Consider the following 25,831-nt stretch of genomic DNA (forward strand, 5'->3'; position numbering starts at 1 on the left):
CACGCAGCCGGGGAGTCCTTGAGTCTGGGATTCCCACTGTGGTGGTACAAACACCACTGCTTTGGGGGGCGTGGGGTGACAGACGTGGGGGTCAGTGTAAGACCCTACGGAAGAAACCGCAGAACAGGAAGCGTAGGCTCTGCCCAGGGGGCTTTAAACTCAAGCATTTGGAACACAATGCTAGCCCTCCCCCACAAACAGAAAAAAAGAGAGAAAGAAAACACGGGAAATATGCTGAGAGCCTCAGTCCAGGCTGAGGACCACAAGGGTGACACGCACTCTCCATGGGCCACTGCCTTCATCCCCGACAGACCATAGTCAAGAGTGGGTGGTGAGACGCAGTTAGGGGTTCCACATGTGGTGGGGGCTCCCCTGCTTCTCCAGGAGCTAGTCTGTGGGCCGACCCCAACCTGGTGAGGGCCAACTCCCTCTGGTCCCCAGGGTGAGGGGCACGGGTGATCCTCTCACTGCCGTGTGGCTCCTGGGTGGCCTCCCCCACACCCCCGCCCCCCACGAGCGCTCGCATGGTCACTCACTGTCACCTTTCTCAATCTTGCGGCCCCCATGCCGGAGCGGATGGCGTCCATCAGGGCCTGCCTGGCTTCAGCGGGGTGTCCGGAGCTGGACCTGGCTGCCGTCCTGGATGCGGAGGGAACCTGTGTGGCCGATGGGGGCGGGGGCGGCAGGGAGGGCGGGGGCTGAAGGCCAAGGTCACACCGTCCAGGTGGCTCCGAGGACGGCTCGGCGTCCCGGACGCTCCGCAGCTCCTCAGAGGCGAAGGATGACACCTAGCGATGAGATGTGCGGTGATGAGGTCCCAGTGGGCCTTCTGGAAGGGCCGCATGCCCACGGCCTCACGGAGCCCACAGCAAGCCCGGAGGGGTGAGAGCTGCTGACTGTGCCTTCCTGAGAACTCCCTGACCTCCTGCCTTGCCTTGGTGGGGGAGGACAATCCGGAGGCCGCCCTGTCCACTCCGACCAGGTGTCGGGGAGTAAAACTCCCACCACGCTCTTCCTTGGATTCTGCAGCTGGAAGCTGGGCCACACTGTCCTGCTCCTAAGGTTAGGGCCACCTGGGCTCCCGGGGCTCTGCCAGGTCAGCCAGAAGACCAGCGACTTTGCCCTTAAGGAGAGACAGCCCTGCGGCCACACTGGGTGCCTGAGAGCTTGGGAAATGTTCCATGCCAGGTGGACATGTAGGGGGGGAGGGGACAGCTCCCAGGGGCCCGGCCCCTCCCCTGCAGGGGCTGCCCCTCCGCGCCAGCCCCCGTCGTCCTGCGTTACCCACGCTGAGGGTGACGCAGCCGACACTTAGGACATGGGAGCGCTGGCCCGGCTTCTGCAGACCTGCGTGGGGACCGGGTGTGGGGCCATCCCCCCACGGGACGCCCTCCTCTCACCTGCCGCAGGCTGCAGACACCGCGGTGCCCTCGGATGGCCGCCAGCAGCGCGGAGCGCTCGCCCGTTGTCTCTGTGGAGCACGGCTTCCTGGGCCCTCCCTCGGACGTGTGCTCTGCGATCTAGAATAGTCAGTGTCGACACAGGTCACTGGGAAGAAATGCTAAGTCGGACAGCACCGGGGGACAACGGCACTACCTAGCAGCTGAGGGCTCTAGGAGGGTCAGACAGCCCCGAGTTAGAAGGAAGAGGTTTTCCCACGGGACAGTAGCCGAGGTAAGACTGCATGTTGACCTTAGGGCAGCTAATGAGCAAAGGGCAGGCGTGTGGGCTGCTGGTACCGCCGCTGCCCTCCCGAAGACCATGCGTGCTTTGAAGTCCTGCAGACCCGAGTGAGAATCCTGGGCCCCCAGCTGCTGGCGGTGTGGCCTTGGGCCAGCTCCCCTGATTGCGCTCTGCCTCAGCTGCTCATCTGTGAAGTGGAGCGGACAGCTCCCAGTGCGGGGCGTTGGGGCCGAATGCCTGGCTGGGGAGGGAGTGTCCCACACTGTCCCAGTTGCTACTGAACAATGACAGGTTGAGCTGCCAGAGGTGTGGGAACATCAGGCAGGAGTGGCCCTGGCCTGACTGTTCACTGACTCACACCATCGTTCCTGGTCCAGTTAGGGGACACCCACCCCCCAGCTCTCTGCTCCTCTGGGCCCAGATGTGGAACCTTTATCTTTGACATCTTTCCCCAGGGGAGTCAGGGGTTTAAAGGCAATGGGACAACCCCAAGCCCGTTGGTTTTTCTCTCTTCTGTGGTTCTCAACCCTCTAAGGCCGAGAGACGAAGCCCTTGGTGGAAATTAAACCCGAGCATCTGGTTCCTTGTTCCGCTAGCCCGCCCCTCCCCCAAGGCCCCGAGGATCTGCATGGGGAGCCCCTAAGCATGGATGGATGTGGAAGGTGTGTCTATGCGCTAACGGCAGGTGTCTGGCCGCTCACCTTGCGAAGCCTGTCCTTCCCTCCCGCCGAGTGGATGGCTTCCATGAGAGCGCTGTGCAGCGACGTGTCTTTTGGGGCTGGCCTCTGGACCACAGGTCGGAATTTCTTCTTTGGCCCAAAGATGCTGGATGGCAACGTACCGTCCGTCTCAGGCACGTCTGTGCACAACAAACTGGGCTTTTCCTCATGCTCTGGGGGCTCCTGTTGGGCGTGGTTATTCGTGCCGGACCCTCTCGGAGAGCAAGGAGGCTCGGCGTGGATGGGGACCCACCGGGAGCCATTCACCAGGGTCCTGCCCAGGGTCTGATCGTCTCCTGGGCGGGGAGGCGGGGGCTCTGGACCGTCCAGTGTGTACTTGGGGGCAGAAGCTGAGCTGGTCCCAGGGTTCCTGGTGCTCAGCTTTCCCCTGAGGCTCCAGCTCTGTGTCACAGAAACGTGATTCCTGACGGGCGGGACGTGGGGACCTCTGTGGACACCAGCAGGACAGTCTGGAGTGCACAGCTTTCCCGGAGGGCTGCTGTCCTGTGCTCTGGGCAGGGCTCCTACTGCCGAGGCTTCACTCTCGGTAGGGGAGTGTGTGTCTGGGTATGGCCTGGGGGCCGTGCCATCTCTCCTCGCGGGAGGCGGTCCATCCAGCTCTGGTGCTCTGCCTTCCCAGATCTCCTTGGCATGCCCATGCTTCCTCACCATGTCAGTAGGGGCTTTCTGGGGCCCCATCTTCTTGGCAATGGCAGAGGCCACGTACTGACTGGACGTTCTTCTCTGAGGCTTGAGAAATGGGACTTCTGTGGCGTTCGCTGCTGGCACTTTCCCATGACCAGGGGCTTGCACGGGTGGCCGGCTTCCGCCCTCCTCTGGATGTCTCCCCTCTTCTCCATGGGCAGACTGCTGCGGGGGCGATGTCACTTTGGGGCCTGGGAGTCTGCTTTCTTGAGGCTGTGGCTTTGCTGGCGTGGGGGCAGTGGGGGTCCTCTTGGCGGAGCCCTCCGTGGGCTGGCCAGAGTGTTTCTCTAGGGAGTTGGACCTCCAGAACTCTTTGACCTTTCCAATGGGTTGGGTTTCCGAGTCAAGGGCGGACGGTGACAGGGCTGTGGTCCTGCCCCCGTTCACGTAGGGACTCACCAGATTCCCGAGCTCATCAATCTTGATGGCACCCGTTGAGAGCGAGACCCCTCTGTCATAACACCTCATCTCTGATTTCGGAGGAACGATTTTATAGGTCGTGAGGCCGTATCTAAGTCCGTAACTTCCCCCTGGGTTTTGGCCCCGTTGATACCACGATGGTGGTGCCGAGCCACAGCTCTTATCCTCGCCTTCCCTGTCCCTCACTGGCTGGGCACTTGCCCTCTTGCTGGCCTGCGTCTTCCCACCGAGGGCAGAGCCAGGCCCCTCGCTGCTCTGTTCTGCATCTGGGCTGTGCATGGGAAACGCTGCAGTCACCTTGGGCTCCATTTTAGTCAGATTCACAGCCTCAGAGGGGTTGGATGGGGCGGGTTTGCTTTCTTTCCCGATGTCGTGGGGAGGAGCGGGTGAGCTGGGCCCTTCTGCCTTCCTTCCCTGTTGCTGGCTGTGTTCCCCCTGACGTGGTGGTGGGGGGGCTTCCAGGCACACTGTGCCCCCCAGGTCAAAAGAACCAGCGTTGTTGTTTCTATTGGAAAACACCCCCGAATCTACAGGGTCATCGAAAACCTCCCCGATGAAGGTGACTGGGATTGTGTCCTCATCGAACTCGGGGACGGTGGCTTCTGGCACATAGGGAGGGGACACACCATTCACGGAGCCTGTTGGCAGGCTGCTGCTGGCTTCGGAGATCTCTTCCAGTTCTGCAAAGGAGGACAGACACACGTCTTATGGACTGCCACCCCGGTACGAATCCCAAGCCGATGACTTACTGTAATCACACCCTGGCTTTGACCTTCCTGAGGTTATTTTTGGGTAAGTTGTTTAGGTACATTTTATTATTATTTTTTTATTTTTTTATTTTTTATTCTTTTTTTTTTAAGATTTTATTTTATTTATTTATTTGACAGAGACAGATCACAAGTAGACGGAGAGGCAGGCAGAGAGAGAGAGAGAGAGAGAGAGGGAAGCAGGCTCCTTGCTGAGCAGAGAGCCCGATGTGGGACTCGATCCCAGGACCCTGAGATCATGACCTGAGCCGAAGGCAGCGGCTTAACCCACTGAGCCACCCAGGCGCCCTAGGTACATTTTAAAGTGCCATTTCAATTGGTCACTTACATACACCTGGGGCTCCCATTTCCCCTCTGATGGCTCAACAGAGGAGCTCTCTGCACAGCCACCGTGTCTCAAGGTAAGGCGTTCAGGTTCAACATTTTGCCAACATTCGTGGGTTGCAAACGAGATCTGTAAACCTGAGCCCCCTGGAAAGGCTGTCTCACACGGAACACAAAGGTGGGTTTTGGGTTTTGACCTTCAGCTTACTTGCTTCATCAGAAGCACCACAAACCCCATGGGGAGAAGTGCTCGCACATCTCGAGAGGCAGATGACTAACTCTGGGCACTACCTCAGAATTAGCCCTAAGGGACACAGTGGGTTCCCTGGTCAGAGCCAGAGGGACACGGGATGATCATTTTAGCCTTTTCAGCTCTGTCCAGCACATCTTCAGAGGACAGAAGGCCGACAAGCCAGTAGACTATGGATGAGCTCTGCACTCCGTTTCGTTCTGGTATCTGTTTGAAGGCATGGCCCATACCGAAATTTCTGGATTACCGTCACCGTGCGCCCTTATTTGAAAGATTCCTTGATTGTCTACTGAGATCGTCTGCATCTGCTTTGGCCATAAAGCATCACCTTCCCCACACCTATCTGTACCACAGCAAGCGTTCCACCATTAATGGGTTCACCGCTGAGGCCGTGTGCACTGAATTTCCCTCCGAGATGTGCCAAACGTCAGCGAGCCAAGTGGTGCAAGTTGTCGTTAGGGAACCTGTTTGCCCGTGTCCCCCAGTGTTTCCCAAACTCATCCGGGCACTGGAGAACTTTGTTTTCTTATGTGTGTAGAATCCCCCCCGATGCACATAAACAGTACCACCCAGAGCACTGGAGCCGCGGTTCAGAGTGTCCACAGTACGTCCCGCAGCCCTGATGGGAAGCCATTTCGAGAGCTGTGCTCACCTGCCTGCCCCTACACCTGGGCTTTCTTCTGCAGGAACTGGGTTCCTCCCACCCGCCTTTCCCGCCGGGAGCCACAGCAAGCATAACCCCCAGAGCCTACGGCCGCCCAGCGTAACACTAGCAGGACGGACGGTCGTGCTCACCTTCCAGCTCCTCATCCAGCTCGAGGGTCTTCTGGAACTGCCCAGTGAGAAACAGGTCTTCTTCGCCACTGGAGGTTATAGTCACTTCGGGTCTAGGGAGGACCAGAGAGAAAGGAAGGGCGTTCATTTTTCTCATCCTTTATTTCTTTTCTCTTTTCTGGGACTGTCCAAGGAAGGCACAAGTTCATGCACTTCTGTACTCATGGGGTCCTGTTGCTCTCGGGGCTGCTGGGACGCAGTGGGGGTGTGCACGTGTGCGCACACATGCATGTGTGAGTGGTAGCAACAGTTATAATAGGGACAGTGATAACCATCTTCCCCCAAGACTGGACAAAGCACCCCCAGGGAGGGCTGCCTGCTGTCCCTCCGTTCCAGGAGCAGCCTGCACGCCCCAGGCTGCAGACACAGGACTTCTGCACGAATGGTCTTATTACAAACATTACAAGCAATTTATAAGGCAGGTAGGATTCTTGTTGCTTACAGATAGGAAACCTGGTGCTCAGACACTAATGGATCCAGCCAAGTTCACATGGGCTCAAACCCTGGGGGAAAGCCGGCCACCTCCACTGTCCAGAGGCACCATGTGGCCCCACCACCTGGACATCTAGGAAGATGCCAACCCGCCTGCTGAGGGGAGCCGGAACTTGCCTTATTTGCGTCACTGGGACAATAGCATCCATGGGACGTCTAATGCCAGAACAATTTCAACGCAGCCTTTGCAAGGGCTCTTGTCTCTGTTTTGGCTGTGCGGAGAACAGAGACATGTCGAGGGTAATTGTCTGTCTTCAGTGAAAGCTGAAGGTCTTTTCCGCTGATTGTTAAAATTGAGGACCAATTTCCATCATTGCTAATCAGGCCCAGCTAATGATGCATGAAATGTGCTTTCCACAATCCTCACTTACGTAGCAAAGTTTGTGTTCTGATAAATGAATCTTTCTTACTTGGTGGCTGTGTCCTTTTGGGAGCGAGGAAGCAGCATCCAGATTAGTCTCAGCTAATGTCCTCTGACAAGCCAGACAAAAGGGTCTGGTTTTGTGTGCATGTGGGCCAATTAATAAGGACCAAAAAGAGCAAAGACGGCCTTTGCTACTGCTGTTGCTTGGACTGGAATTGAATGCATTTTATTAAAGCTGTGGTTTTCTCTTTTATGGACCCTTATGGTTTAAGTATATTTCACTTAAATAGTTAACAAAAATATGTACGGAGAAAAAAATGGATAGCGCTATGTAAAATTGTATTTGCAACTGAAAACGGTACTTTTATAATACTCGATCTTCATTTGGGATGCCTAAGGCTCAGCTAAACAAAATTCTACATGTACTTTTGCTTCAAAGTACTGCAAATACTTCAAAGCGTGCTAAACCACATTGCTTCATGAGAACAGAGTGATCTTAATGAGAGTTAAACACCAGTTTAAAATAAGAATCCCACTAATGCTATCATTTTATACATGTTAAACTAGAAAGTCATGGCAAGCTGATGAAATGCGGGGAAGCTGAAACCCTCACACTTGTTGCTACCGGCACGGGATGGAAATGCACACCGAGAAACAAAACATCACTTTAGCTTTGTAGGAACTTGGTTCACAAGTCTCTTTTGGTAATTTGCCTTAAGGAAATGATCCTACAGCAAGCAAAAGAGAAACACAACAGTGTTCATCAAATTTATGGGAGGAATTCCAAAGCATCTAGCAACACTGCGTGTTGATTTCAAAGGGCATTAAAATCAGCCGATTTTGAACCTGGAGTCAGTGTGGAGTCACAGCTCAAGGCTGAAGGGCAGCATGTTACGTGAAGAAATCAAGACATACGCACGGGAGGAGCTTGATGGTCTGGAACCAGCACACGCCCATGGACAAGGGCTGTAGAAATTTAGACAACCACCACCAACCCCTGGGATTTGTTGAAATGAATGAACTACAGGGAGTCTGCTATCCCTTTTGTCTTAGAAGTATACTCATTTTGGTACAGGACAGCTTGGACAATAGGCAATCTTTAAGATATTTTTAAAGATTTTATTTATTAGAGAGAGAGAGACAGAGAGCAGGGGGAGGGGCAGAGGAGAGAGAGAATCTCAAGCAGACTCCACACTGAGCGCGGAGCCTGACATGAGGCTCGATCTCACGACCCTGAGATCATGACCTGACCCAAAATTAAGAGTTGGACGCTTAATAGACTGAGCCACTCAGGTGCCCCAGTAGGCTATGTTTTAAATGGCCAAATTAAAAATAACCCTTTGGGCCCTTTCTGACCATGAATGAGAACTCTTTTTTTGCAAAGTAGTTCACATTTTTGGGATATGGTGCATGATTTGCACAGTACATTATTTTATTTCATTATCAGTGCTTAACAATCCCCGTGAGTCTCAGTCAGCCTGAGCTTCCCCCTAAAAAGCCATCGGTAGCCAAACCCCAAGGGCTTGGGGCTCCTCAGCTGTTCCCCATCCCTCCACAGTCTAAGTCTTCCTGCTGAAGTCTGGGGACCCTACCCGAGTTCTAGAGTTCTAGTCCCTCCTCCCTGCTTCTGCTCTCCTGTGCCCCCTTTCCTCTGCCTGCCTCAGATTCCCCGGATGCTGTCACTCAGTCCCATTCCAAACCTCTCCCCACCTTGCACCTCCCGCGGCCCTCTGACCAGACCCTCCGATGTGGGCTGGCCTCCTTGGGGCCCTGCCTGCCCAAGGGACGGAGTGGACACTTGATGGGAGCTGCCGGCCTGGGAGGGAGGGTCTGTCTAGGGTCCTTGGCTGGGGTGCTGCCCCCAAGGCTGTTGACCCACTTGGCTCGTGCAGCCAGCTCCTCCCATAATGCAAAGCAGGGGAACCTGTGCTCTGGGCCCCGACCTTCTCGCGAATGTTTTCTGGAAAAAGCCAAAGCCAACGTCAAGGTATCTATTTTGCTTGCCAGCGTAAAATCCCATGAGGGAGAGATTGAGTGATATTTGCTTTTCCTTCCTCCCCCACTGCTCTCTACTTGCCCCCAGAAGGTTGGTTACGGATTGTAACTATCCCTCTGTCCCTGCACAGACCAGTCCAAAGCCCTTCGTCCCTGAGCCTGGAGGTCAGCGTTCTGTGGGCTGAGCAGGGGAGCCCGACAATGTGTCCCTGGAATGGAGAGCTGGTAAGAAGCAGCCACTTCTGCGTAGCTGAAAGTGAACGTGCACAGATGCTCCTCTCCCGGGCACCTTCCGCGCCCCCCCCCCCACGTACACCCCAGCCTTCAGCCAGTTTCGTGTTGACAGTCTGTTTTGGCCAAAGACCAAGAAAAACAAAGAGCAAACACACACAGTGCAGACATTCTGATACAGGGTCGTACACCCTGAATAAACACGATCAGCAGCATTTTCTCACACCAAGTGCAGCCGCAGAGAACCCAGCCTGCAGCGACTTCTGCATCCAGTGTGAGGGACAAAGGGCAGGGGGGCGAGGGCGTCAGGGTGACCGAGCCCCCCATGCGGCTCACAGCCTTGCCAGCTTCTGGTGATAGGACATGTAGGAGCAGTTGTGTCAAATCAGCCCCAGATAGATAGGTTTTGTTTTTTTTTGTTGTTGTTGTCAATTTATATGAGAAAGAATAAAAGAGCATGGGCTGATTCTGACCCAATGAGGCTTGTGGGGTCATTTCTCTCTCTTTTTTAAGATTTCATTTATTTATTGGAGAGAGAGAAACTAGGAGCAGGGGGAGAGGCAGAGGGAGAGAGGCAGAGGGAGAAAGAGAAGCAGACTCCTCGCTGACCAGGAAGCCCGACACGGGGTTCTATCCCAGGACCCTGGAGTAATGACCTGAGCCAAAGGCAGATGCTTAACCAATGGAGCCATCCAGGTGCCCTGGTCATTTCTCTTTCTGATGTAGCCAAAAGAGTTTCCTTAAGTAATTTATCCAATGGCAGAATTTAAAAAAAAAAAAAAAAGTCTGAGAGGAAAAAAGATGTCCCTTTCAGGTAGCAATTCAATTTGTTGAGGACAACCAAACTGACTCATGCATTTTCAAAACAGTTACTTGATAAACGAAAGGCAAGAAGCTTGGGAAAGTCTACAGCTGATGGCAATCATATGTGTTCAACTTCCCATTCCATTTACAAGTGTTCCTGTATTTATGGAGCTTTAGAGTTCTAGAATCACCGTGTCCCCTAAAAATAGAATAGGAGCCATACGTAGAATTTAAAATCTTGTGGAAAAAAAAAATAGGAGAAATAGGTGAGATTAATTTTAATTAAGTACTTTAACTTCACTTGTATTACACCTTAATTAGTATACTTGATTTAACCCAATACTTATGCCACATTATTGTCATTACGTATTATCATGTCGTTAATATGAAGAACTCTTTTCTTTACCCCAAAGTCTGTGTCTTCTACACTCCCACACATCTGCATTTGGGTCAGCTGCCTCAAGGGCTGAGTAGCCGAACACGGACAGAGCAACTGTATGGAGCAACCCAGCTCTGCAAAGTCTGAAGTGGTAAGTATGCATGTATGTATGTATTTTTTGAGGGTTTTTTGTTTGTTTTTTTTTTTTTTTTTTTTTTTTTTTGTTTTTTTTGGAGTGGTTTTTAAATGCTCCTTTGTAAACATAGTTACATGAAAAGTATCTGGGTTTTAGGATGTGTTAAATAATTCTAGGTACTCTCACAAAGTTCTAGGGTTCTAGAAGGTCTGAGATGCTTCTAGGTGCTGCTGGTCACAGAGTTCCTGTGGTTGTAGAGTCCTGGGGCCCCCTGGCCAGCACCAGCCAGTGGAAAGGCAGGACCCTGTCTCTTCCAGCCCCTCCACTGCCCCACACACCCTCAGTTCCTCGACGTGACCAGAAACTCATGCCCTATAGGGCCCCACAGGCCTCACTGCTAATGTCCTCATGCCAACCACCTGCTGTCAGCTGGGGCTGAGATGGACTTGGGGATGGCCAGGAAGAGGATGGGGGGTGAGGGGGATGGCAGGCAAGACAGTGTGGGGTGGGGGGCTCCCTTCTCCTGAAGGGGCTCCACCTTCTGTCCTTTGTGGCTCTAATCTGCTTTCAGTGGGGTCCTACCTTTAAGGAACACAGCCTGAAACGCACTTATCCAACCTCTCACCTACTCCTGGCTGCTGTGCGGATGTTTCCCAAAGGCACCCGGAATTTACAGTCCCACGATGTTGATACTCTGATAGATACATTGTCCAATTACAGCAAGACTGCCTTGGGGATTCAAAGGCTTAGAAATAACACACATTCCACTGTAATGTCCCCCCCAGGAAGGTAGGAGGCAAAGTCCTCTCTGTTTTCTCCCCTTATCACATACCACTGTACATAGACACATTGTTTCTTTCCAAAGGCGCTACAGAGTTTAAAGAAGCAGACAATCAAAGCTAGATACAGAGTATACAAATTAACAAATCATCTTTCTATTCTTCCTCAGGCACTTGTGAAAACCTAACTTCGCAACTAACAATACCAGCTGTCACGTTTAGAAGGCTGCCAGTACATCAGGCACTCTTCTAAGAGGGAGAGGTCCTGCATCTCTCCATGCACTAAGGAGATCGATGCAAGGTCAAGTTTTTGGCGCAAGGGCAAACGAGCAGACATGACCCCAGGCAGTCTGATTCTAGACTTTTTCCTCTTCACATGGAGTTTTTCTTTAAGTTTCAGGAATGTGGGCTCAGGCCATATACAAAAAAGGAAGATGCATCTGGGAAGAGATGTTTAAACAAATCTGGGAGGAGATGAGGTCCCAGGATATGACTCCTGCCCTGGGCAGAGCTGCATCCAGGGCCACTCCCAGGTGTCCCCAAAATAAGGGGCTATCATTCCCTGTGCATCTGTGTTTTTCTGTGCTCTTGGGCTGAATTCTTCCTTGGGCTTGTTTACTGGCTGCGCTAAAAGTCTAGAGGAAAACGCTGGGAATGTGTTGTCCCCAGTTTGCGTTAAGTGCACAGACTTATTTTGCAGCAAAAGATTATAATTGGATCCAACCGAAAGACTTGATGGAAAACATCATTTGCAGATCACAGTGCATAAACGGTATTCCGATTATTACCAGGCACTCACACTTGCTCTTTTTTAGAAAACCAGTATTTATTCTTGAAACTCTTGAAGAATTCGAAACCCTGGTTCCAAGGGCATTTAGGGGAGCCCAGCCAGTGGGTGGCTGAAGCAGCTGGAGCAGGGCCTCGGAATCAAGTGGAGGGAACAGAGCCGTGAACTTTGTCACTGGACTGAGTAGTTCCAGAAGGACGCTTTAAGCTGAGGCCAAAATGACAGGAGCCCTGGAGGAAATCGTACTTGACCTCCAAATTGTCAATAGGGGACCCGAGGCAACCCTAGCCGAAGCCGTTCCGATGGCTTTGATGTCTACAGGGTGTAGAGAAAGGAAGAAGAACCAAGCAAACAGGGACCTCACTCCGCAGGGTCTTCTCACTCAGGTCACAAAGGGTCTTATGCTGTTGCCACCAGCATTCTGTGACTACCTGAGTGACAGAGGGCTGGCAAAAGGATAGGGTCCTTGGGCAGAGTAGAAAGCCACAAACGTTCCCTTATCTTGCTGGGGACTGCCCCCAGTGTACATATGCTACAAGCTGTGGGTGGCTGAGACTGTGGAGGACAGCTTTGCCACCCCTCTGAATGCACCCCAGCCTGGGGAGACCCAGCCTGGCCAGGTTTGTCCACACCTCCCAGGGCTTGGCATTCAGAGGATGGCCTGGTCTCCTGGCCATGGCCATGCCCAGATCATTGCTTTTGGCCACACAAGAGGAATATCCTTTCTTACCCGCAGAAACTAGGTATCAGAATCACGCAGGGCAGAGCCAGAAGGCTGGATCTGGGGACCAGCAGGTGGCACTGAGAATAGGGGTGCCATCTCCTTGGAGGAGAGGTGAGGCACGTGCTTCAGGGCCACAGAGAAGTGTTGAGTGAGTGCTGCTGCCAGGTCCCTGTTTGCCCTGCCTGTCCCCCCACCCAGGGGGTGCAGGATGTCAGGAAACCGGGTCTACCTTACTGTTTCTCTCATCCCCGTAGAACACGGGTGCTCCTGTCCAGTGTTCCGATGTGGTTTTCTGTCCAGGTGGCTGAGCTCAAGGCCGCAGCTCCACGAACAGTGCTGGGTTCTGCTCTCACACAATTTTAGCTTGATCCGGGACTGGCAACCCCCTGCCCCAGCCTGGGTTCTCATCCCACTGAGCCTGACCACGGGCTGCTCTGGACCCCCAAAATGGGCCTGGCTCACCCAGGTTCTGCAGACTGGACCTCTGACCCAATCCTGGTGCCCACCCCCCCTCCACCCCTGGGTCTGGCCCCACCTCATCCTGCCCCCTCCAGCCTTCCCTGCCTTCTTCCTGCTCAAGCTCTCAGTGCACCCGGAGCTACAGATGGGACCACAAAGCGTGCCTCTGGAACACACCATGTTCATCCAAAGAGATGTTTTCTCTCCATATCCACGCAACAGAGGGGAGTACTTTCAGCTTGACAGTGTGGACAGTGGAAGGCACAGAACAGCATTTCTAAAGCAGTGCTTAATAGAGCCTTACCCCAGGAACACTGGGAGGCAGGACAGAGGGGGACTATTGAAACAGGCTGCTTTCCTGCAGGATTTGTAAGAGACTTTCTTATTTCACGAAGAGGAGGCTAGAGGGAGTTGCAGCACGTATCTGAAGATATTTTCCAAGAGCTGTCTCACAGGAGACACCTGGGCAATGACAAGGATATTCCAAAGCTGGAAAAGAGCAGGCAGAGGGGGAAGGGTCAGGGTGCCCCTTAATACTCAATAGAGAGCACATCTGGGAGCGGGGCCGCTCAGCACGCAGACCTGTTTGGTTTGGCTCGACTGTGTGCCTTGGTTGCCAAAATTTAAAACTTGGGGCCTCCCATAAAAATTTGGATTTCTGGCTTCTCTTCAAAAGCCGGCCATGCTGGGTCCGCGATCCCTGCGGCTAAGTCTGGAAGAAGGGAGCAAGGCTGCCTTCGAGAGAGGACAGAGACTTCGGGGCTGCTCCCTGTCGTCGCTCACCTTCATTCTCTGCCTGGCCCCTGTGAGCCTTTGAGTGGAAACCCTCGCTTTCTACCTGCTTCTCCGTCACTCCGAGCTTGATGGAAAATCATACTGGAGATGAGGATGTGACACCACAACACAGTCTCGGAATTGCCCTAACTTGTCAGGGGAGTGCACTCCTGCAAAATAAACTTCTTAGGTGTTCCCGGACTCAATATGGATGCTGGAGGGGAGACTGCCCCATGTACAATGGCAAGCATTTCTCTGACTCCAGCAGGATGTCCAAGAATTCAACTTGTTTCTGACACTAAGGACCCAGAGACACCATCCGACCCCACAGGTGGAGGGCTCAGTCCCACCGGGCTGCCCCCGACCCCCACACTTGAGACCCCAGGATCCTGCTTCTGACCACTGAGCACTGCAGAATGGAGGCTCCAATGCCCTCCTCCTTAGGTTCAATTAATGTGCTAGCATGACTCACAGAAGTCCCAGAAAGGCTAAGGTTGGCCAGTTTATTAAAGGACATCATAAGGGATATGAGCCAGAAGAAGAGATGCATAAGGAGAGGTAGGGGAAGGGTCTTCCATGCTTCTCCAGGATCAGTCTCCCCAACCTGCTGGTGCTCACCAACCCAGAAGTTCTCCAACGCAGTCCTTTTGGGGGTATGGAGGCTTCATTGCATCATCAGGATTGACTAAGTCCCTGGCCATTGGCTGATCTTATCTCTAGCCCTTCTCCCTTCCCAGGAAGGTCAGGGAGTGGTGCTGAAAGTTCTACCTTTTAGTCACTTGGTTGGCTCCCTGGGCAACCAGCCCCCATCCAAAGGTGCTTTCCAAAAGCCATCTCGTTAACATAACAAAAGGCCTTTATCACTCTCAACACTCAGGAAATTCCATGGTTTTGGGGAGCTGGCACCAGAAACTGTGGATGAAGACCAACTATTTATGGTTTATGTTTTTGTCATTTGACCAAATCGATATTTCTTATGAACTGCAATATCGCACTAACTATGGTCATTCCCTAAAAAGTCCAAGGCAGAGTGTGGATCTCACTCTGAGACAGACAGTGGGATAGCACAGACAGGGCTGGGAGGCTCAGAAACCACCTTCATCTTCCTTAGACCGCTGGGCTTTTGGAAGCCCAGAGAATTCATGGTGCCCCTTTCCTAAACTAACAGTAGTAATTTTGACAATGTTCCTATCTGATAGCCAGGCAGTGCATACTCTACCCTGCACACTGGGCATTTATAGGCTTATCACACCCCTGAGAGGTAGGAGGCGTTATCTGTGTGTGCACAAGCAGACCACAGGGCCCGCAAAGTTATGAGGACTCACAAAGGCCAGGCCACTACTTAGCGCTGGCCGTTGGTCGGTCAGAGCCCCCTGGCTCCCCACCCTAAGACTCTCAAATTCCATGGCCCCCCAGAGATGAGGGCAGAAAAACATGCCCTACTCCCTGCTGGGATAAAGGATCAAGTTCCAAACACTCCATGATTATCCTGGCTGTGGCCACAGGCAACATTAACTCTCCTATTTGGATAGGAGCCAGCAAGATTTTACATTAGGGGTCAATGCCAGCAAAGCAAAGGATGACTAACATGAGCATCCCTAGGGGCCAGAATTAAAAATGTCTGATTAGCCTCAGATGTAGGGCTCAGGTGTGCAATCTCCATGCAAACTCACAGAACAGACCTGGAGATTACTGTAGAAAGGGACTTTTTTTTTTAATGTTTATTGGATGAAGAATGAAATACCGTAATTTTTCTCTGCTGTCATAGATGCAAACAGCACAGGCTAACACACTGTGTGTGTGTGTGTGTGTGTGTGTGTGTGTGTGAGAGAGAGAGAGAGAAGGATGAGGGTGTGGGGAGGAAGGGAGCAACTGCTACCTTCTAATTTCCTGTCAGATGAAATACAAATTTGGCCTTGAAATGGTCCATAAGATTGACGAGCTATACAGTAAAACTGTTAGAGGGTGTAATTAGCAAATAGGCAGTGCTCACAATAAATCCTGAGGTAAAAAGAAATCAAAATAAATTATTACTGACACTACAATGACATTAACCAGGTAAAGATTTGTGTGTTCATATGGACAAAGTGGGAGTTAAACATGAAAAATACAAAGGCATTCACTTGTTTTGGTGATCGAGTTGTGAAGTTTGGGGGAGCATTCTCCTTTTTGTTAATATTTCCATAACACTGTTTGTGTGACTGGTTCTTAAAATTATCTACAGGATGAAAAAACTGATTGGCTGCAGAGAATTAACCTTCTTCTTAGAAGATGAAGAAAGAGACAACGGCAATGGGGTGCTGGGACAAGGTCAGACAGATAAGCCAGGTCTACAGAACAGAGAACGGGGGGCATATACATAATCCAAAGTAGGGCTGGGAGTCAGTGCGAAAAAATAGATTTCCTTCTCCACATCACATCCGAAAATAAACCCAGGTAGTTGAGAAGCCCAAATGTGAGAAAGCAACACTAAACTTTTATAAGAAATTCAGATAATCTTTAGTCCTTCAGGGTATGAGAAGGGTCTCTTAAAATGCAAAGACTATACACACTCAGGAGAAAAGGGTCAAATTTAAGAATATTAAAATCAAAAAGCAATTTTTATGCAACGAGAAGACAAAGTTACATTCAAGGCACAGTCTTAAAGACTCCCTGTGCGGAGTAAAGAATTGATTGACAGAGTGAGAAGAAATTAGTGAATTTTTTAAAAAAAGTAACGTCCCAGTTTTTTGGTTTTTGTCTTCTTTTGTTTTTTGTTTTTTTTTTTTGTTTTTAAGGGCAGTCCATGGGGGTGCCTGGGTGGCTCGGTTGGTTAAGTACCCAACTCTTAATTCTGGAACAGGTCGTGAACTCAGGTCATGGGATCTAGCCCTGAGTCAGGCTCTGTGCTGGGCGTGGAGCCTGCTTGAGATTCTCTCTCTGCCTCCTCCTCCATCCCTCTCCCCATTCTTGGGCACATTTTTCTCTCTCTCAAAATAAAAAATAAAAAAAAAATAAAATTAAAAAGGACAGTCTATAGACAGGCAAGTCATGCAAGAAGACAAAGTCGTGATGCACATGTGACAAGATGCGCATTCTCACTAATCAGAAAACTGCGAAAAGCACGTGACATGCCACTGAACGCTTGTACGTGTGAGAAGTGGCGGTGTCCTGATCGCAGGTGTTGGTGCAGGTGTGGATGTCAGGCCGTTGGAGACCACTATAGGGCCTGTAAACCCAGACACTAGTTTTGGAGAGCAATTTGGCGATAGTTCATAGTTGAGGATGGGTTTTCCTGGATGTGTACTAATTTGTCCTCTAGAAAGCGCTCTGTGTGTAAAAGGAGACATATGTTGGACTTCCTCATTGTTTCCAGTGCTGTGGAAAACCAGTATGACCTAAGTGCCCATTAATTAAAAAGTAGAAAAATAAATGAACTCATGAGACACATATCACGGATCGATGTTAAAAACACGATGTTGAGTGAGAAAGGACACTGAGTATACTGCACCGTTTATATAAAAGGAAAAACAAGCCAATCTTGGGTACGACTTATAACCACCTACAAGTCTAGAAAGACTCTGAAGACCGGGTTGTGGATCGCGAACCCCCACATCTGGGAGTGGCAACTTTGGAGGGCGCCTGCCACGCGTTGGCCGTGTCACCGTGAACAAAAGACCTTCCTCCCCGAAGCTAGGATGCCCCCCGCCCCCACAGCTATCCCCTCACTCACCTTGGATGCCAGTTCCCAGAGCTGTTCCTCTCCCACGTGGGGCTCTTGTGGGGACCCGGTTCTGGAGTTCCAGCCAGGTCCTGGTCACTGCCGTCTTCCTGGTCTGTGGCCCACTTATCTTTGGATTTCAAGCTGTCATGTTGGGAGTCCAGGGAGATGATGTCTGAGGGGGAGCTCACCACTCCAGAGTCCTCAGCTGTGTCTTCTGATGCGAAACAGCTGCTGACAGACACTGTCTCCTCGGCCTCAGATAGCACCGGCGGGACCCTGTCTGTGCCGCAGGAACTGCTGGGGCCCAGGGGCAGGCTCACTGGACAAGACACGGCAAGGACAGGTCAGCAAGCACTTTTCCACACCAACCTGCCTGACTCACCTGCGACTGGAATTCAGGGCACGAGGAATCAAGCAAGACCTGTTCCAACCCAACAGCTCCCTCCAGAAACACTTTAACTTGGAGGAACCGAGGCATGTATGTGATCGAGAGCAAAACTCCCTCAAAAACCACATTACGAGTCAGACTTTTGGACTTTTATCCCCTATCTGACTCTGGCAAGCATATTTAAAAAAAATCCAGAAGAATGACACAGTGGACGCAGTTCTGCGAAGTTGTTTTAAAATGAGTTCTTTAAAGAAGAACATAATCATTCCCGAATATAAACAGATTTATAAATAGCTAATACTGTTGGGGAACTTCTGACAAATGTTCAGTATAAACATCTGAAATATTAAAGGTGTGCTGTGTTGGCATCTGGCCCCCTCTTCATTTTTATTTTATTTACCCCCCCCCCTTTCACTTTCACACATGAGACCGGGAGATCTGGTCCCAAGAAGAGGTGATCTTAGAGGATCACCTCCAAGAAAAATGAAAAAGAACCAGAACAAAAGTGTGTTGGGTGGAGATCCTCGGGCCCCCTGAGCATTAAGTGAGCTTTACCACAGCAGAAAAAATGAGATTTTCAAGGATCAGAGTTCCACGGAACTTAAATATTAATGATGGGGGAACACTGTAGCCATTTGGCAACCCTACCCAGCAAGCTCTTCAGACACAGATGCATTAAGCTTGCAAGTAGAGTGCGCTCCCGGGTTCTCTGAAGTCAATGCTCGCTCCACGCCTAGAGGAGGACAGGAGCACCCAATTTTGGACTGGCTGCCTAGCCTAGCAGGGATGTGTCCTTTTAATTTCATGTAGAAACAGATTTTAAACTTCAGTATCTCAGCCCTGGTGGGCCAGGAAGTAAAGGACTATGTTGTGTTGGGAGTATCGTGTATTTTATTTATTTAGTATTTGTAATTTTTTTTTTTTTTTTGTATTTTGTTTCAAACCTGTTCTCTGATACAGAGCTGCTGGGCGCCTATCGTGAATACAGGCCATAGGCATTCCCAGGGCTCACTGCACATAATCAGGCACCGAGACAGGAGCCAGTGTCCCTGTCCTCAACCTCGCCATGGCTTTCACGGGACAGCACACTGGCAACGTAGAATTAACAAGCCCCAAACAGAGCCAAGGAGAACATTCTGTCAGGGGTTGGCTTATTTGAGATCCCAAACAATAAAATAAACAAAAGAACAAAAATTTAAAAAAAAAAAAAGACATTTCACAACAGAGCTCAAAAGTATAGACCAGAACACAAAGGAGGAATTGTTGAGAGAAGCAGAAATGCACAAGGCAATGTGTCTGAAAGCAGTGAATGCGTTTGACAATGCCCGCCTTCCCTAGGCATTCTTCCTGGCTTTTGTTGTCCGGCTCTTAATGAGAGAGAGGGTAGATAGAAAGAGGAAACAACTGCCTCGGGACCAGGACAGCCAGACCCTCCCTGTCCCTGTTCGCTGATGAGCTGTCGCACCTTGAAGGCTACCAGCCTTGCTGCCCACACAGCGGGTGACTCCACCCCGCGATGGCATTCCGGGGACCCCGCTCAGAGGGGCGCCACAGCACAGCCATCAACGGCAGCCCAGATGGCCAAGCCAGACCCGTTTCCCTGCCTTCCCTTTTGTCACTGTCGCACAAGTAGGTCAATTAAGTTCACACTTTTTCTTCTGTGTGGTGTAGGACACCGGGGAAGAGCATAAAGATTTCAGGTCACAGAGACCTGCATTCGAATCCCAGCTGAGCAGCTGAATGGCGGCTAGGGCAGGGGTCTGAATGGACCCGTCTGTCTCAGTTTTGTCTGGGAGGAGGCTCATGGGCCACCACAGGACTGTGGGGAGGGCTGGGCGTGATGCCCATCACAGTGCAATGGCCCTGGTGTGCCTCCAGAGCTGGCGGGGGCAGGGGGGGGCTGTGGGGGTGTGTGTGCCAAGATGGGAAGGGCTCTGTGATCGGACTCAGGACACAGATTTCCAATCCAAGAGTCTTGGTAATCTGGGGACACATGGCTGAAGAGGGGACAGATGCGCACAGAGACCGACGGTGCCATATGCTAATACCAACTCAAGGTGCATTTGCACAGGTTGAATACGGATGGCTGGTCAGAGGGAGGGGTCAACGCACAGCAGGTACCAGATAGGTGCTCCGTGCAGCACGGGCCCCCTTCATCCCCCCAGCAGTCACTTCCTGAGTGGGAAGTAACCCCAAGTAACTCCCTGAAGCTGACCTCTCAACGGGTCCCACCTGCAGCGGGGACATTCTCCTGACCCACACAAGCCCTGGAAACTCAGAACGCATCTCTGGTGGATGGGGGACTCCAAGCCCACACGGCCCCCTTTCTCTCCAGTTATGAGATCCAGAATGCTGGTCTGGGCTTGCTTTATATCCTTCAGAAGTTTGGAGAGGAAAAAAAAAAAGTTGAAAGTCACTGCTCTAAATTAAGCCAACTGCAAACCTAAACCGACAAGGTGTGAGAAGGCATCTGGAGCGTGTACGTGTGAAATTATTTTCACGATACACAATAAAGACCACAGTTACCGGAGCTCCCCTCTTGCCCAGGCGAGCCCTCCACTTCTCATGGATCCCCTTCCAGGGCCTGGCTAGCTGCATCGTTGAACCCACTAGGCAGGTGTTCAGTGAACAACCCCCCACCCCCCCAGCCCCGGCCCATGCACCATGCCTGGGGCCAGGGAGCCGGAGCTGGGCAGGAGTGTAAGGGCAGTCCTGTTCTCTGGAGGGTGGTCACACAGGCATTGGAAGGACGGGTGCATAAATGCCGAGGGACAAGGAACGAGAGCAATGCCACATGCAGCAGGTGGTGGGGACGTGTCAGCAAGGACGGGAGGACAGAACGATGGCAGTGATGCGGGCACTCAGCCCAGGGGACAGGCCAAGCAGAGAGAGAGTGGCAGGCGCAAGGGCTCAGACTCCTGTGAGCGACTTCCGGCCACACTTCAAAGACGGCACCGATTTGGAGATAGGAAGGACCCTTCCTAGGAGGGTCCAGCCTGGCTCGTTGTGATTTTCATGTCTGTCTGCAGACAGTTCTGTCAGTCTGAGAATCTTTGCTTGGAATCAGATACCCCCTCCTCACTCGCCCTGCCCCGACTTCACCTCTTTCCTCTGCTGGGCTGGTTTCTGCTATTAACCCTGTGAGATGTAACATGTTTTGACAATTTCTGAATAAGATAAGGGTGCGGGAGACATTTTGCCTTATTGATAAACAGAAGCCCCAAACATTAAAGCTTGGAGGTGCTTTGCTGTCATGAGATTGGGGCCTTCTAGATCCTTCTGTGCACGCCTCACCTCCCTCACTTAAGTCCCTGATTCCATGAAGCCAGTGGTCCAGGGACCCCAGCCTGACATCCAGGGGCAGACGGATGAAGGCTGGATTAAGAGCCTGAATCCCACATTGAGGTCCAAGTTCTGCTCTGAATTTGGAATAGCCTTTCCCCTTTCTGTAAAATAAGCGGGTTCTGATGAGCTCTAAAGTCCCTTCCAGAAACAGAATGCTACCATTCTCTGAAATCCTAAATCAAAATGTAAGACACAAACATTCTTCGGATAATTGACTAGTGACTAACTAGGAATCGTAAAAGGAATACGACAACATTGATATCCTTTCCGCTGTCTTTGTTGGCCCTAAAAGTGTAGCTCATGATTTCTGAGTTAATTAATTCGCTGGCAAGTTTGCTCTTCTCTTAAGGTGTGAACAACATTTTGGAGCTAAAAAGTTATCATGGCAAGATTTTTGCAAATGTGAAAAACACACTTAATTTGTCATTAGCAGAAGCCTAATACAAATTCATGATTAAATTCTCTTCTAAAGAATACTATATCCAGCTAGGCTATCATTGAAAATAGAAGGAGAGATTAAAAGCTTCCAGGACAAACAAAAACTGAAAGAATTTGCAAATACCAAACCAGCTCTACAGGAAATATTGAAAGGGGTCCTCTAAGCAAAGAGAGACTCTAAAAGAAGTAGATCAGAAAGAAACAGAGACAATATACAATAACAGTCACCTTACAGGCAATACAATGGCACTAAATTCATATCTCTCAATACTTACCCTGAATGTTAATGGGCTAAATGCCCCAATCAAAAGACACAGGGTATCAGAATGGATCAAAAAACAAAACCCATCTATATGTTGCCTACAAGAAACTCATCTTAAACCTGAAGACACCTCCAGGTTTAAAGTGAGGGGGTGGAAAAAGAATTTACCATGCTAATGGACATCAGAAGAAAGCAGGAGTGGCAATCCTTATATCAGATCAATTGGATTTTAAGCCAAAGACTACAATAAGAGATGAGGAAGGACACTATATCATACTCAAAGGAACTATCCAACAAGAAGATCTAACAATTTTAAATATCTATGCCCCTAACGTGGGAGCAGCCAACTATATAAACCAATTAATAACAAAATCAAAGAAACATATCGACAATAATACAATAATAGTAGGGGACTTTAACACTCCCCTCACTGAAATGGACAGATCATCCAAGCAAAAGATCAACAAGGAAATCAAGGCCTTAAATGACACACTGGACCAGATGGACATCACAGATATATTCAGAACATTTCATCCCAAAGCAACAGAATACACATTCTTCTCTAGTGCACATGGAACATTCTCCAGAATAGATCACATTCTTGGTCCTAAATCAGGTCTCAACCGTTATCAAAAGATTGGAATCATTCCCTGCATATTTTCAGACCACAATGCTCTGAAGCTAGAACTCAATCACAAGAGGAAATTTGGAAAGAACCCAAATACATGGAGACTAAACAGCATCCTTCTAAAGAATGAATGGGTCAACCAGGAAATTAAAGAAGAATTGAAAAAATTCATGGAAACAAATGATAATGAAAACACAATGGTTCAAAATCTGTGGGACACAACAAAGGCAGTCCTGAGAGGAAAATATATAGCGGTACAAGCCTTTCTCAAGAAACAAGAAAGGTCTCAGGTACACAACCTAACCCTACACCTAAAGGAGCTGGAGAAAGAACAAGAAAGAAACCCTAAACCCAGCAGGAGAAGAGAAATCATAAAGATCAGAGCAGAAATCAATGAAATAGAAACCAAAAAAACAATAGAACAAATCAACGAAACTAGGAGCTGGTTCTTTGAAAGAATTAATAAGATTGATAAACCCCTGGCCAGACTTATCAAAAAGAAAAGAGAGAGGACCCAAATAAATAAAATCATGAATGAAAGAGGAGAGATCACAACGAACACCAAAGAAATACAGACAATTATAAGAACATACTATGAGCAACTCTACGCCAACAAATTTGACAATCTGGAAGAAATGGATGCATTCCTAGAGACATATAAACTACCACAACTGAACCAGGAAGAAATAGAAAGCCTCAACAGACCCATAAGCAGTAAGGAGATTGAAACAGTCATCAAAAATCTCCAAACAAACAAAAGCCTGGGGCCAGATGGCTTCCCGGGGGAATTCTACCAAACATTTAAAGAAGAACTAATTCCTATTCTCCTGAAACTGTTCCAAAAAATAGAAATGGAAGGAAAACTTCCAAACTCATTTTATGAGGCCAGCATCACCTTGATCCCCAAACCAGACAAGGATCCCATCAAAAAAGAGAACTACAGACCAATATCCTTGATGAACACAGATGCAAAAATTCTCACCAAAATACTAGCCAATAGGATTCAACAGTACATTAAAAGGATTATTCACCACGACCAAGTGGGATTTATTCCAGGGCTGCAAGGCTGGTTCAACATCTGCAAATCAATCAATGTGATACAACACATTAATAAAAGAAAGAACAAGAACCATATGATACTCTCCATAGATGCTGAAAAAGCATTTGACAAAGTACAGCATCCCTTCCTGATCAAAACTCTTCAAAGTGTAGGGATAGACGGTACATACCTCAATATTATCAAAGCCATCTATGAAAAACCCACCGAAAATATCATTCTCAATGGAGGAAAACTGAAAGCTTTTCCGCTAAGGTCAGGAACACGGCAGGGATGTCCGTTATCACCACTGCTATTCAACATAGTACTAGAAGTCCTAGCCTCAGCAATCAGACAACAAAAGGAAATTAAAGGCATCCAAATCGGCAAAGAAGAAGTCAAACTATCACTCTTTGCAGATGATATGATACTCTATGTGGAAAACCCAAAAGACTCCACTCCAAAACTGCTAGAACTTGTACAGGAATTCAGTAAAGTGTCAGGATATAAAATCAATGCACAGAAATCAGTTGCATTTCTCTACACCAACAACAAGACAGAAGAAAGAGAAATTAAGGCATCCATCCCATTTACAATTGCACCCAAACTATAAGATACCTAGGAATAAACCTAACCAAAGAGACTAAGAATCTATACACAGAAAACTATAAAGTACTCATGAAAGAAATTGAGGAAGACACAAAGAAATGGAAAAATGTTCCATGCTCCTGGATTGGAAGAATAAATATTGTGAAAATGTCTACGCTACCTAAAGCAATCTACACATTTAATGCAATTCCTATCAAAGTACCATCCATTTTTTTCAAAGAAATGGAACAAATAATCCTAAAATTTATATGGAACCAGAAAAGACCTCGAATAGCCAAAGCAATATTGAAAAAGAAAGCCAAAGTTGGTGGCATCACAATTCCGGACTTCAAGCTCTATTACAAAGCTGTCATCATCAAGACAGCATGGTACTGGCACAAAAACAGACACATAGATCAATGGAACAGAATAGAGAGCCCAGAAATGGACCCTCAACTCTATGGTCAACTCATCTTCGACAAAGCAGGAAAGAATGTCCAATGGAAAAAAGACAGCCTCTTCAATAAATGGTGTTAGGAAAATTGGACAGCCACATGCAGAAAAATGAAATTGGATCATTTCCTTACACCACACACGAAAATAGACTCAAAATGGATGAAGGATCTCAATGTGAGAAAGGAATCCATCAAAATCCTTGAGGAGAACACAGGCAGCAACCTTTTCGACCTCGGCCGCAGCAACATCTTCCTAGGAACATCGCCAAAAGCAAGGGAAGCAAGGGCAAAAATGAACTATTGGGATTTTTTCAAGATCAAAAGCTTTTGCACAGCAAAGGAAACAGTTAACAAAACCAAAAGACAACTGACAGAATGGAAGATATTTGCCAATGACATATCAGATAAAGGGCTAGTGTCCAAAATCTATAAAGAACTTAGCAAACTCAACACCCAAAGAACAAATAATCCAATCAAGAAATGGGCAGAGGACATGAACAGACATTTCTGCAAAGACATCCAGATGGCCAACAGACACATGAAAAAGTGCTCCACATCACTCAGCATCAGGGAAATACAAATCAAAACCACTATGAGATATCACCTCACACCAGTCAGAATGGCTAAAATGAACAAGTCAGGAAATGACAGATGCTGGCGAGGATGCGGAGAAAGAGGAACCCTCCTACACTGTTGGTGGGAATGCAAGTTGGTGCAACCACTCTGGAAAACAGCATGGAGGTTCCTCAAAATGTTGAAAACAGAACTACCCTATGACCCAGCAATTGCACTGCTGGGTATTTACCCTAAAGATACAAACGTAGTGATCCGAAGGGGCACGTGCACCTGAATGTTTATAGCAGCAATGTCTACAATAGCCAAAATATGGAAAGAACCTAGATGTCCATCAACAGACGAATGGATAAAGAAGATGTGGTATATATACACAATGGAATACTATGCAGCCATCAAAAGAAATGAAATCTTGCCATTTGCGACGACGTGGATGGAACTAGAGGGTATCATGCTTAGCGAAATAAGTCAATCGGAGAAAGACAACTATCATATGATCTCCCTGTTATGAGGGATAGGAGATGCAACATGGGGGGTTAAGAGGGTAGGAGAAGAGTAAATGAAACAAGATGGGATTGGGAGGGTGACAAACCATAAGTGACTCTTACTCTCACAAAACAAACTGAGGGTTGATGGGGGGAGGGGGGTTGGGAGGGGGGTGGGATTATGGACACTGGGGAGGGTATGTGCTATGGTGAGTGCTGTGAAGTGTGTAAACCTGGTGATTCACAGACCTGTACCCCTGGGGATAAAAATATATTATATGTTTATAAAAAATAAAATTAATAA

At 49.2% G+C, this 25,831-nt stretch overlaps 1 protein-coding gene across 4 annotated transcripts in view; it reads right to left on the bottom strand.

Moving 5' to 3' along the window:
- Positions 1-25,831, bottom strand: part of COBL (cordon-bleu WH2 repeat protein) — a 270,471-nt gene that overhangs the window by 12,793 nt on the left and 231,847 nt on the right. For 3 of the 4 annotated variants that reach the window (XM_047694205.1, XM_047694203.1, XM_047694207.1), the window contains 5 exons: positions 17,339-17,648; positions 5,664-5,755; positions 2,385-4,207; positions 1,401-1,520; positions 537-788 (listed from right to left, as the gene is read on the bottom strand). In XM_047694205.1, the coding sequence (XP_047550161.1) occupies positions 537-788; positions 1,401-1,520; positions 2,385-4,207; positions 5,664-5,755; positions 17,339-17,648 (2,597 nt within the window). The remainder of the gene's footprint in view (positions 1-536; positions 789-1,400; positions 1,521-2,384; positions 4,208-5,663; positions 5,756-17,338; positions 17,649-25,831) is intronic. The other variant, XM_047694204.1, reaches the window with a different exon arrangement.

Source organism: Lutra lutra, chromosome 11 (genome assembly GCF_902655055.1).
Source record: "Lutra lutra chromosome 11, mLutLut1.2, whole genome shotgun sequence".
Lineage (NCBI taxonomy): Eukaryota > Metazoa > Chordata > Mammalia > Carnivora > Mustelidae > Lutra > Lutra lutra.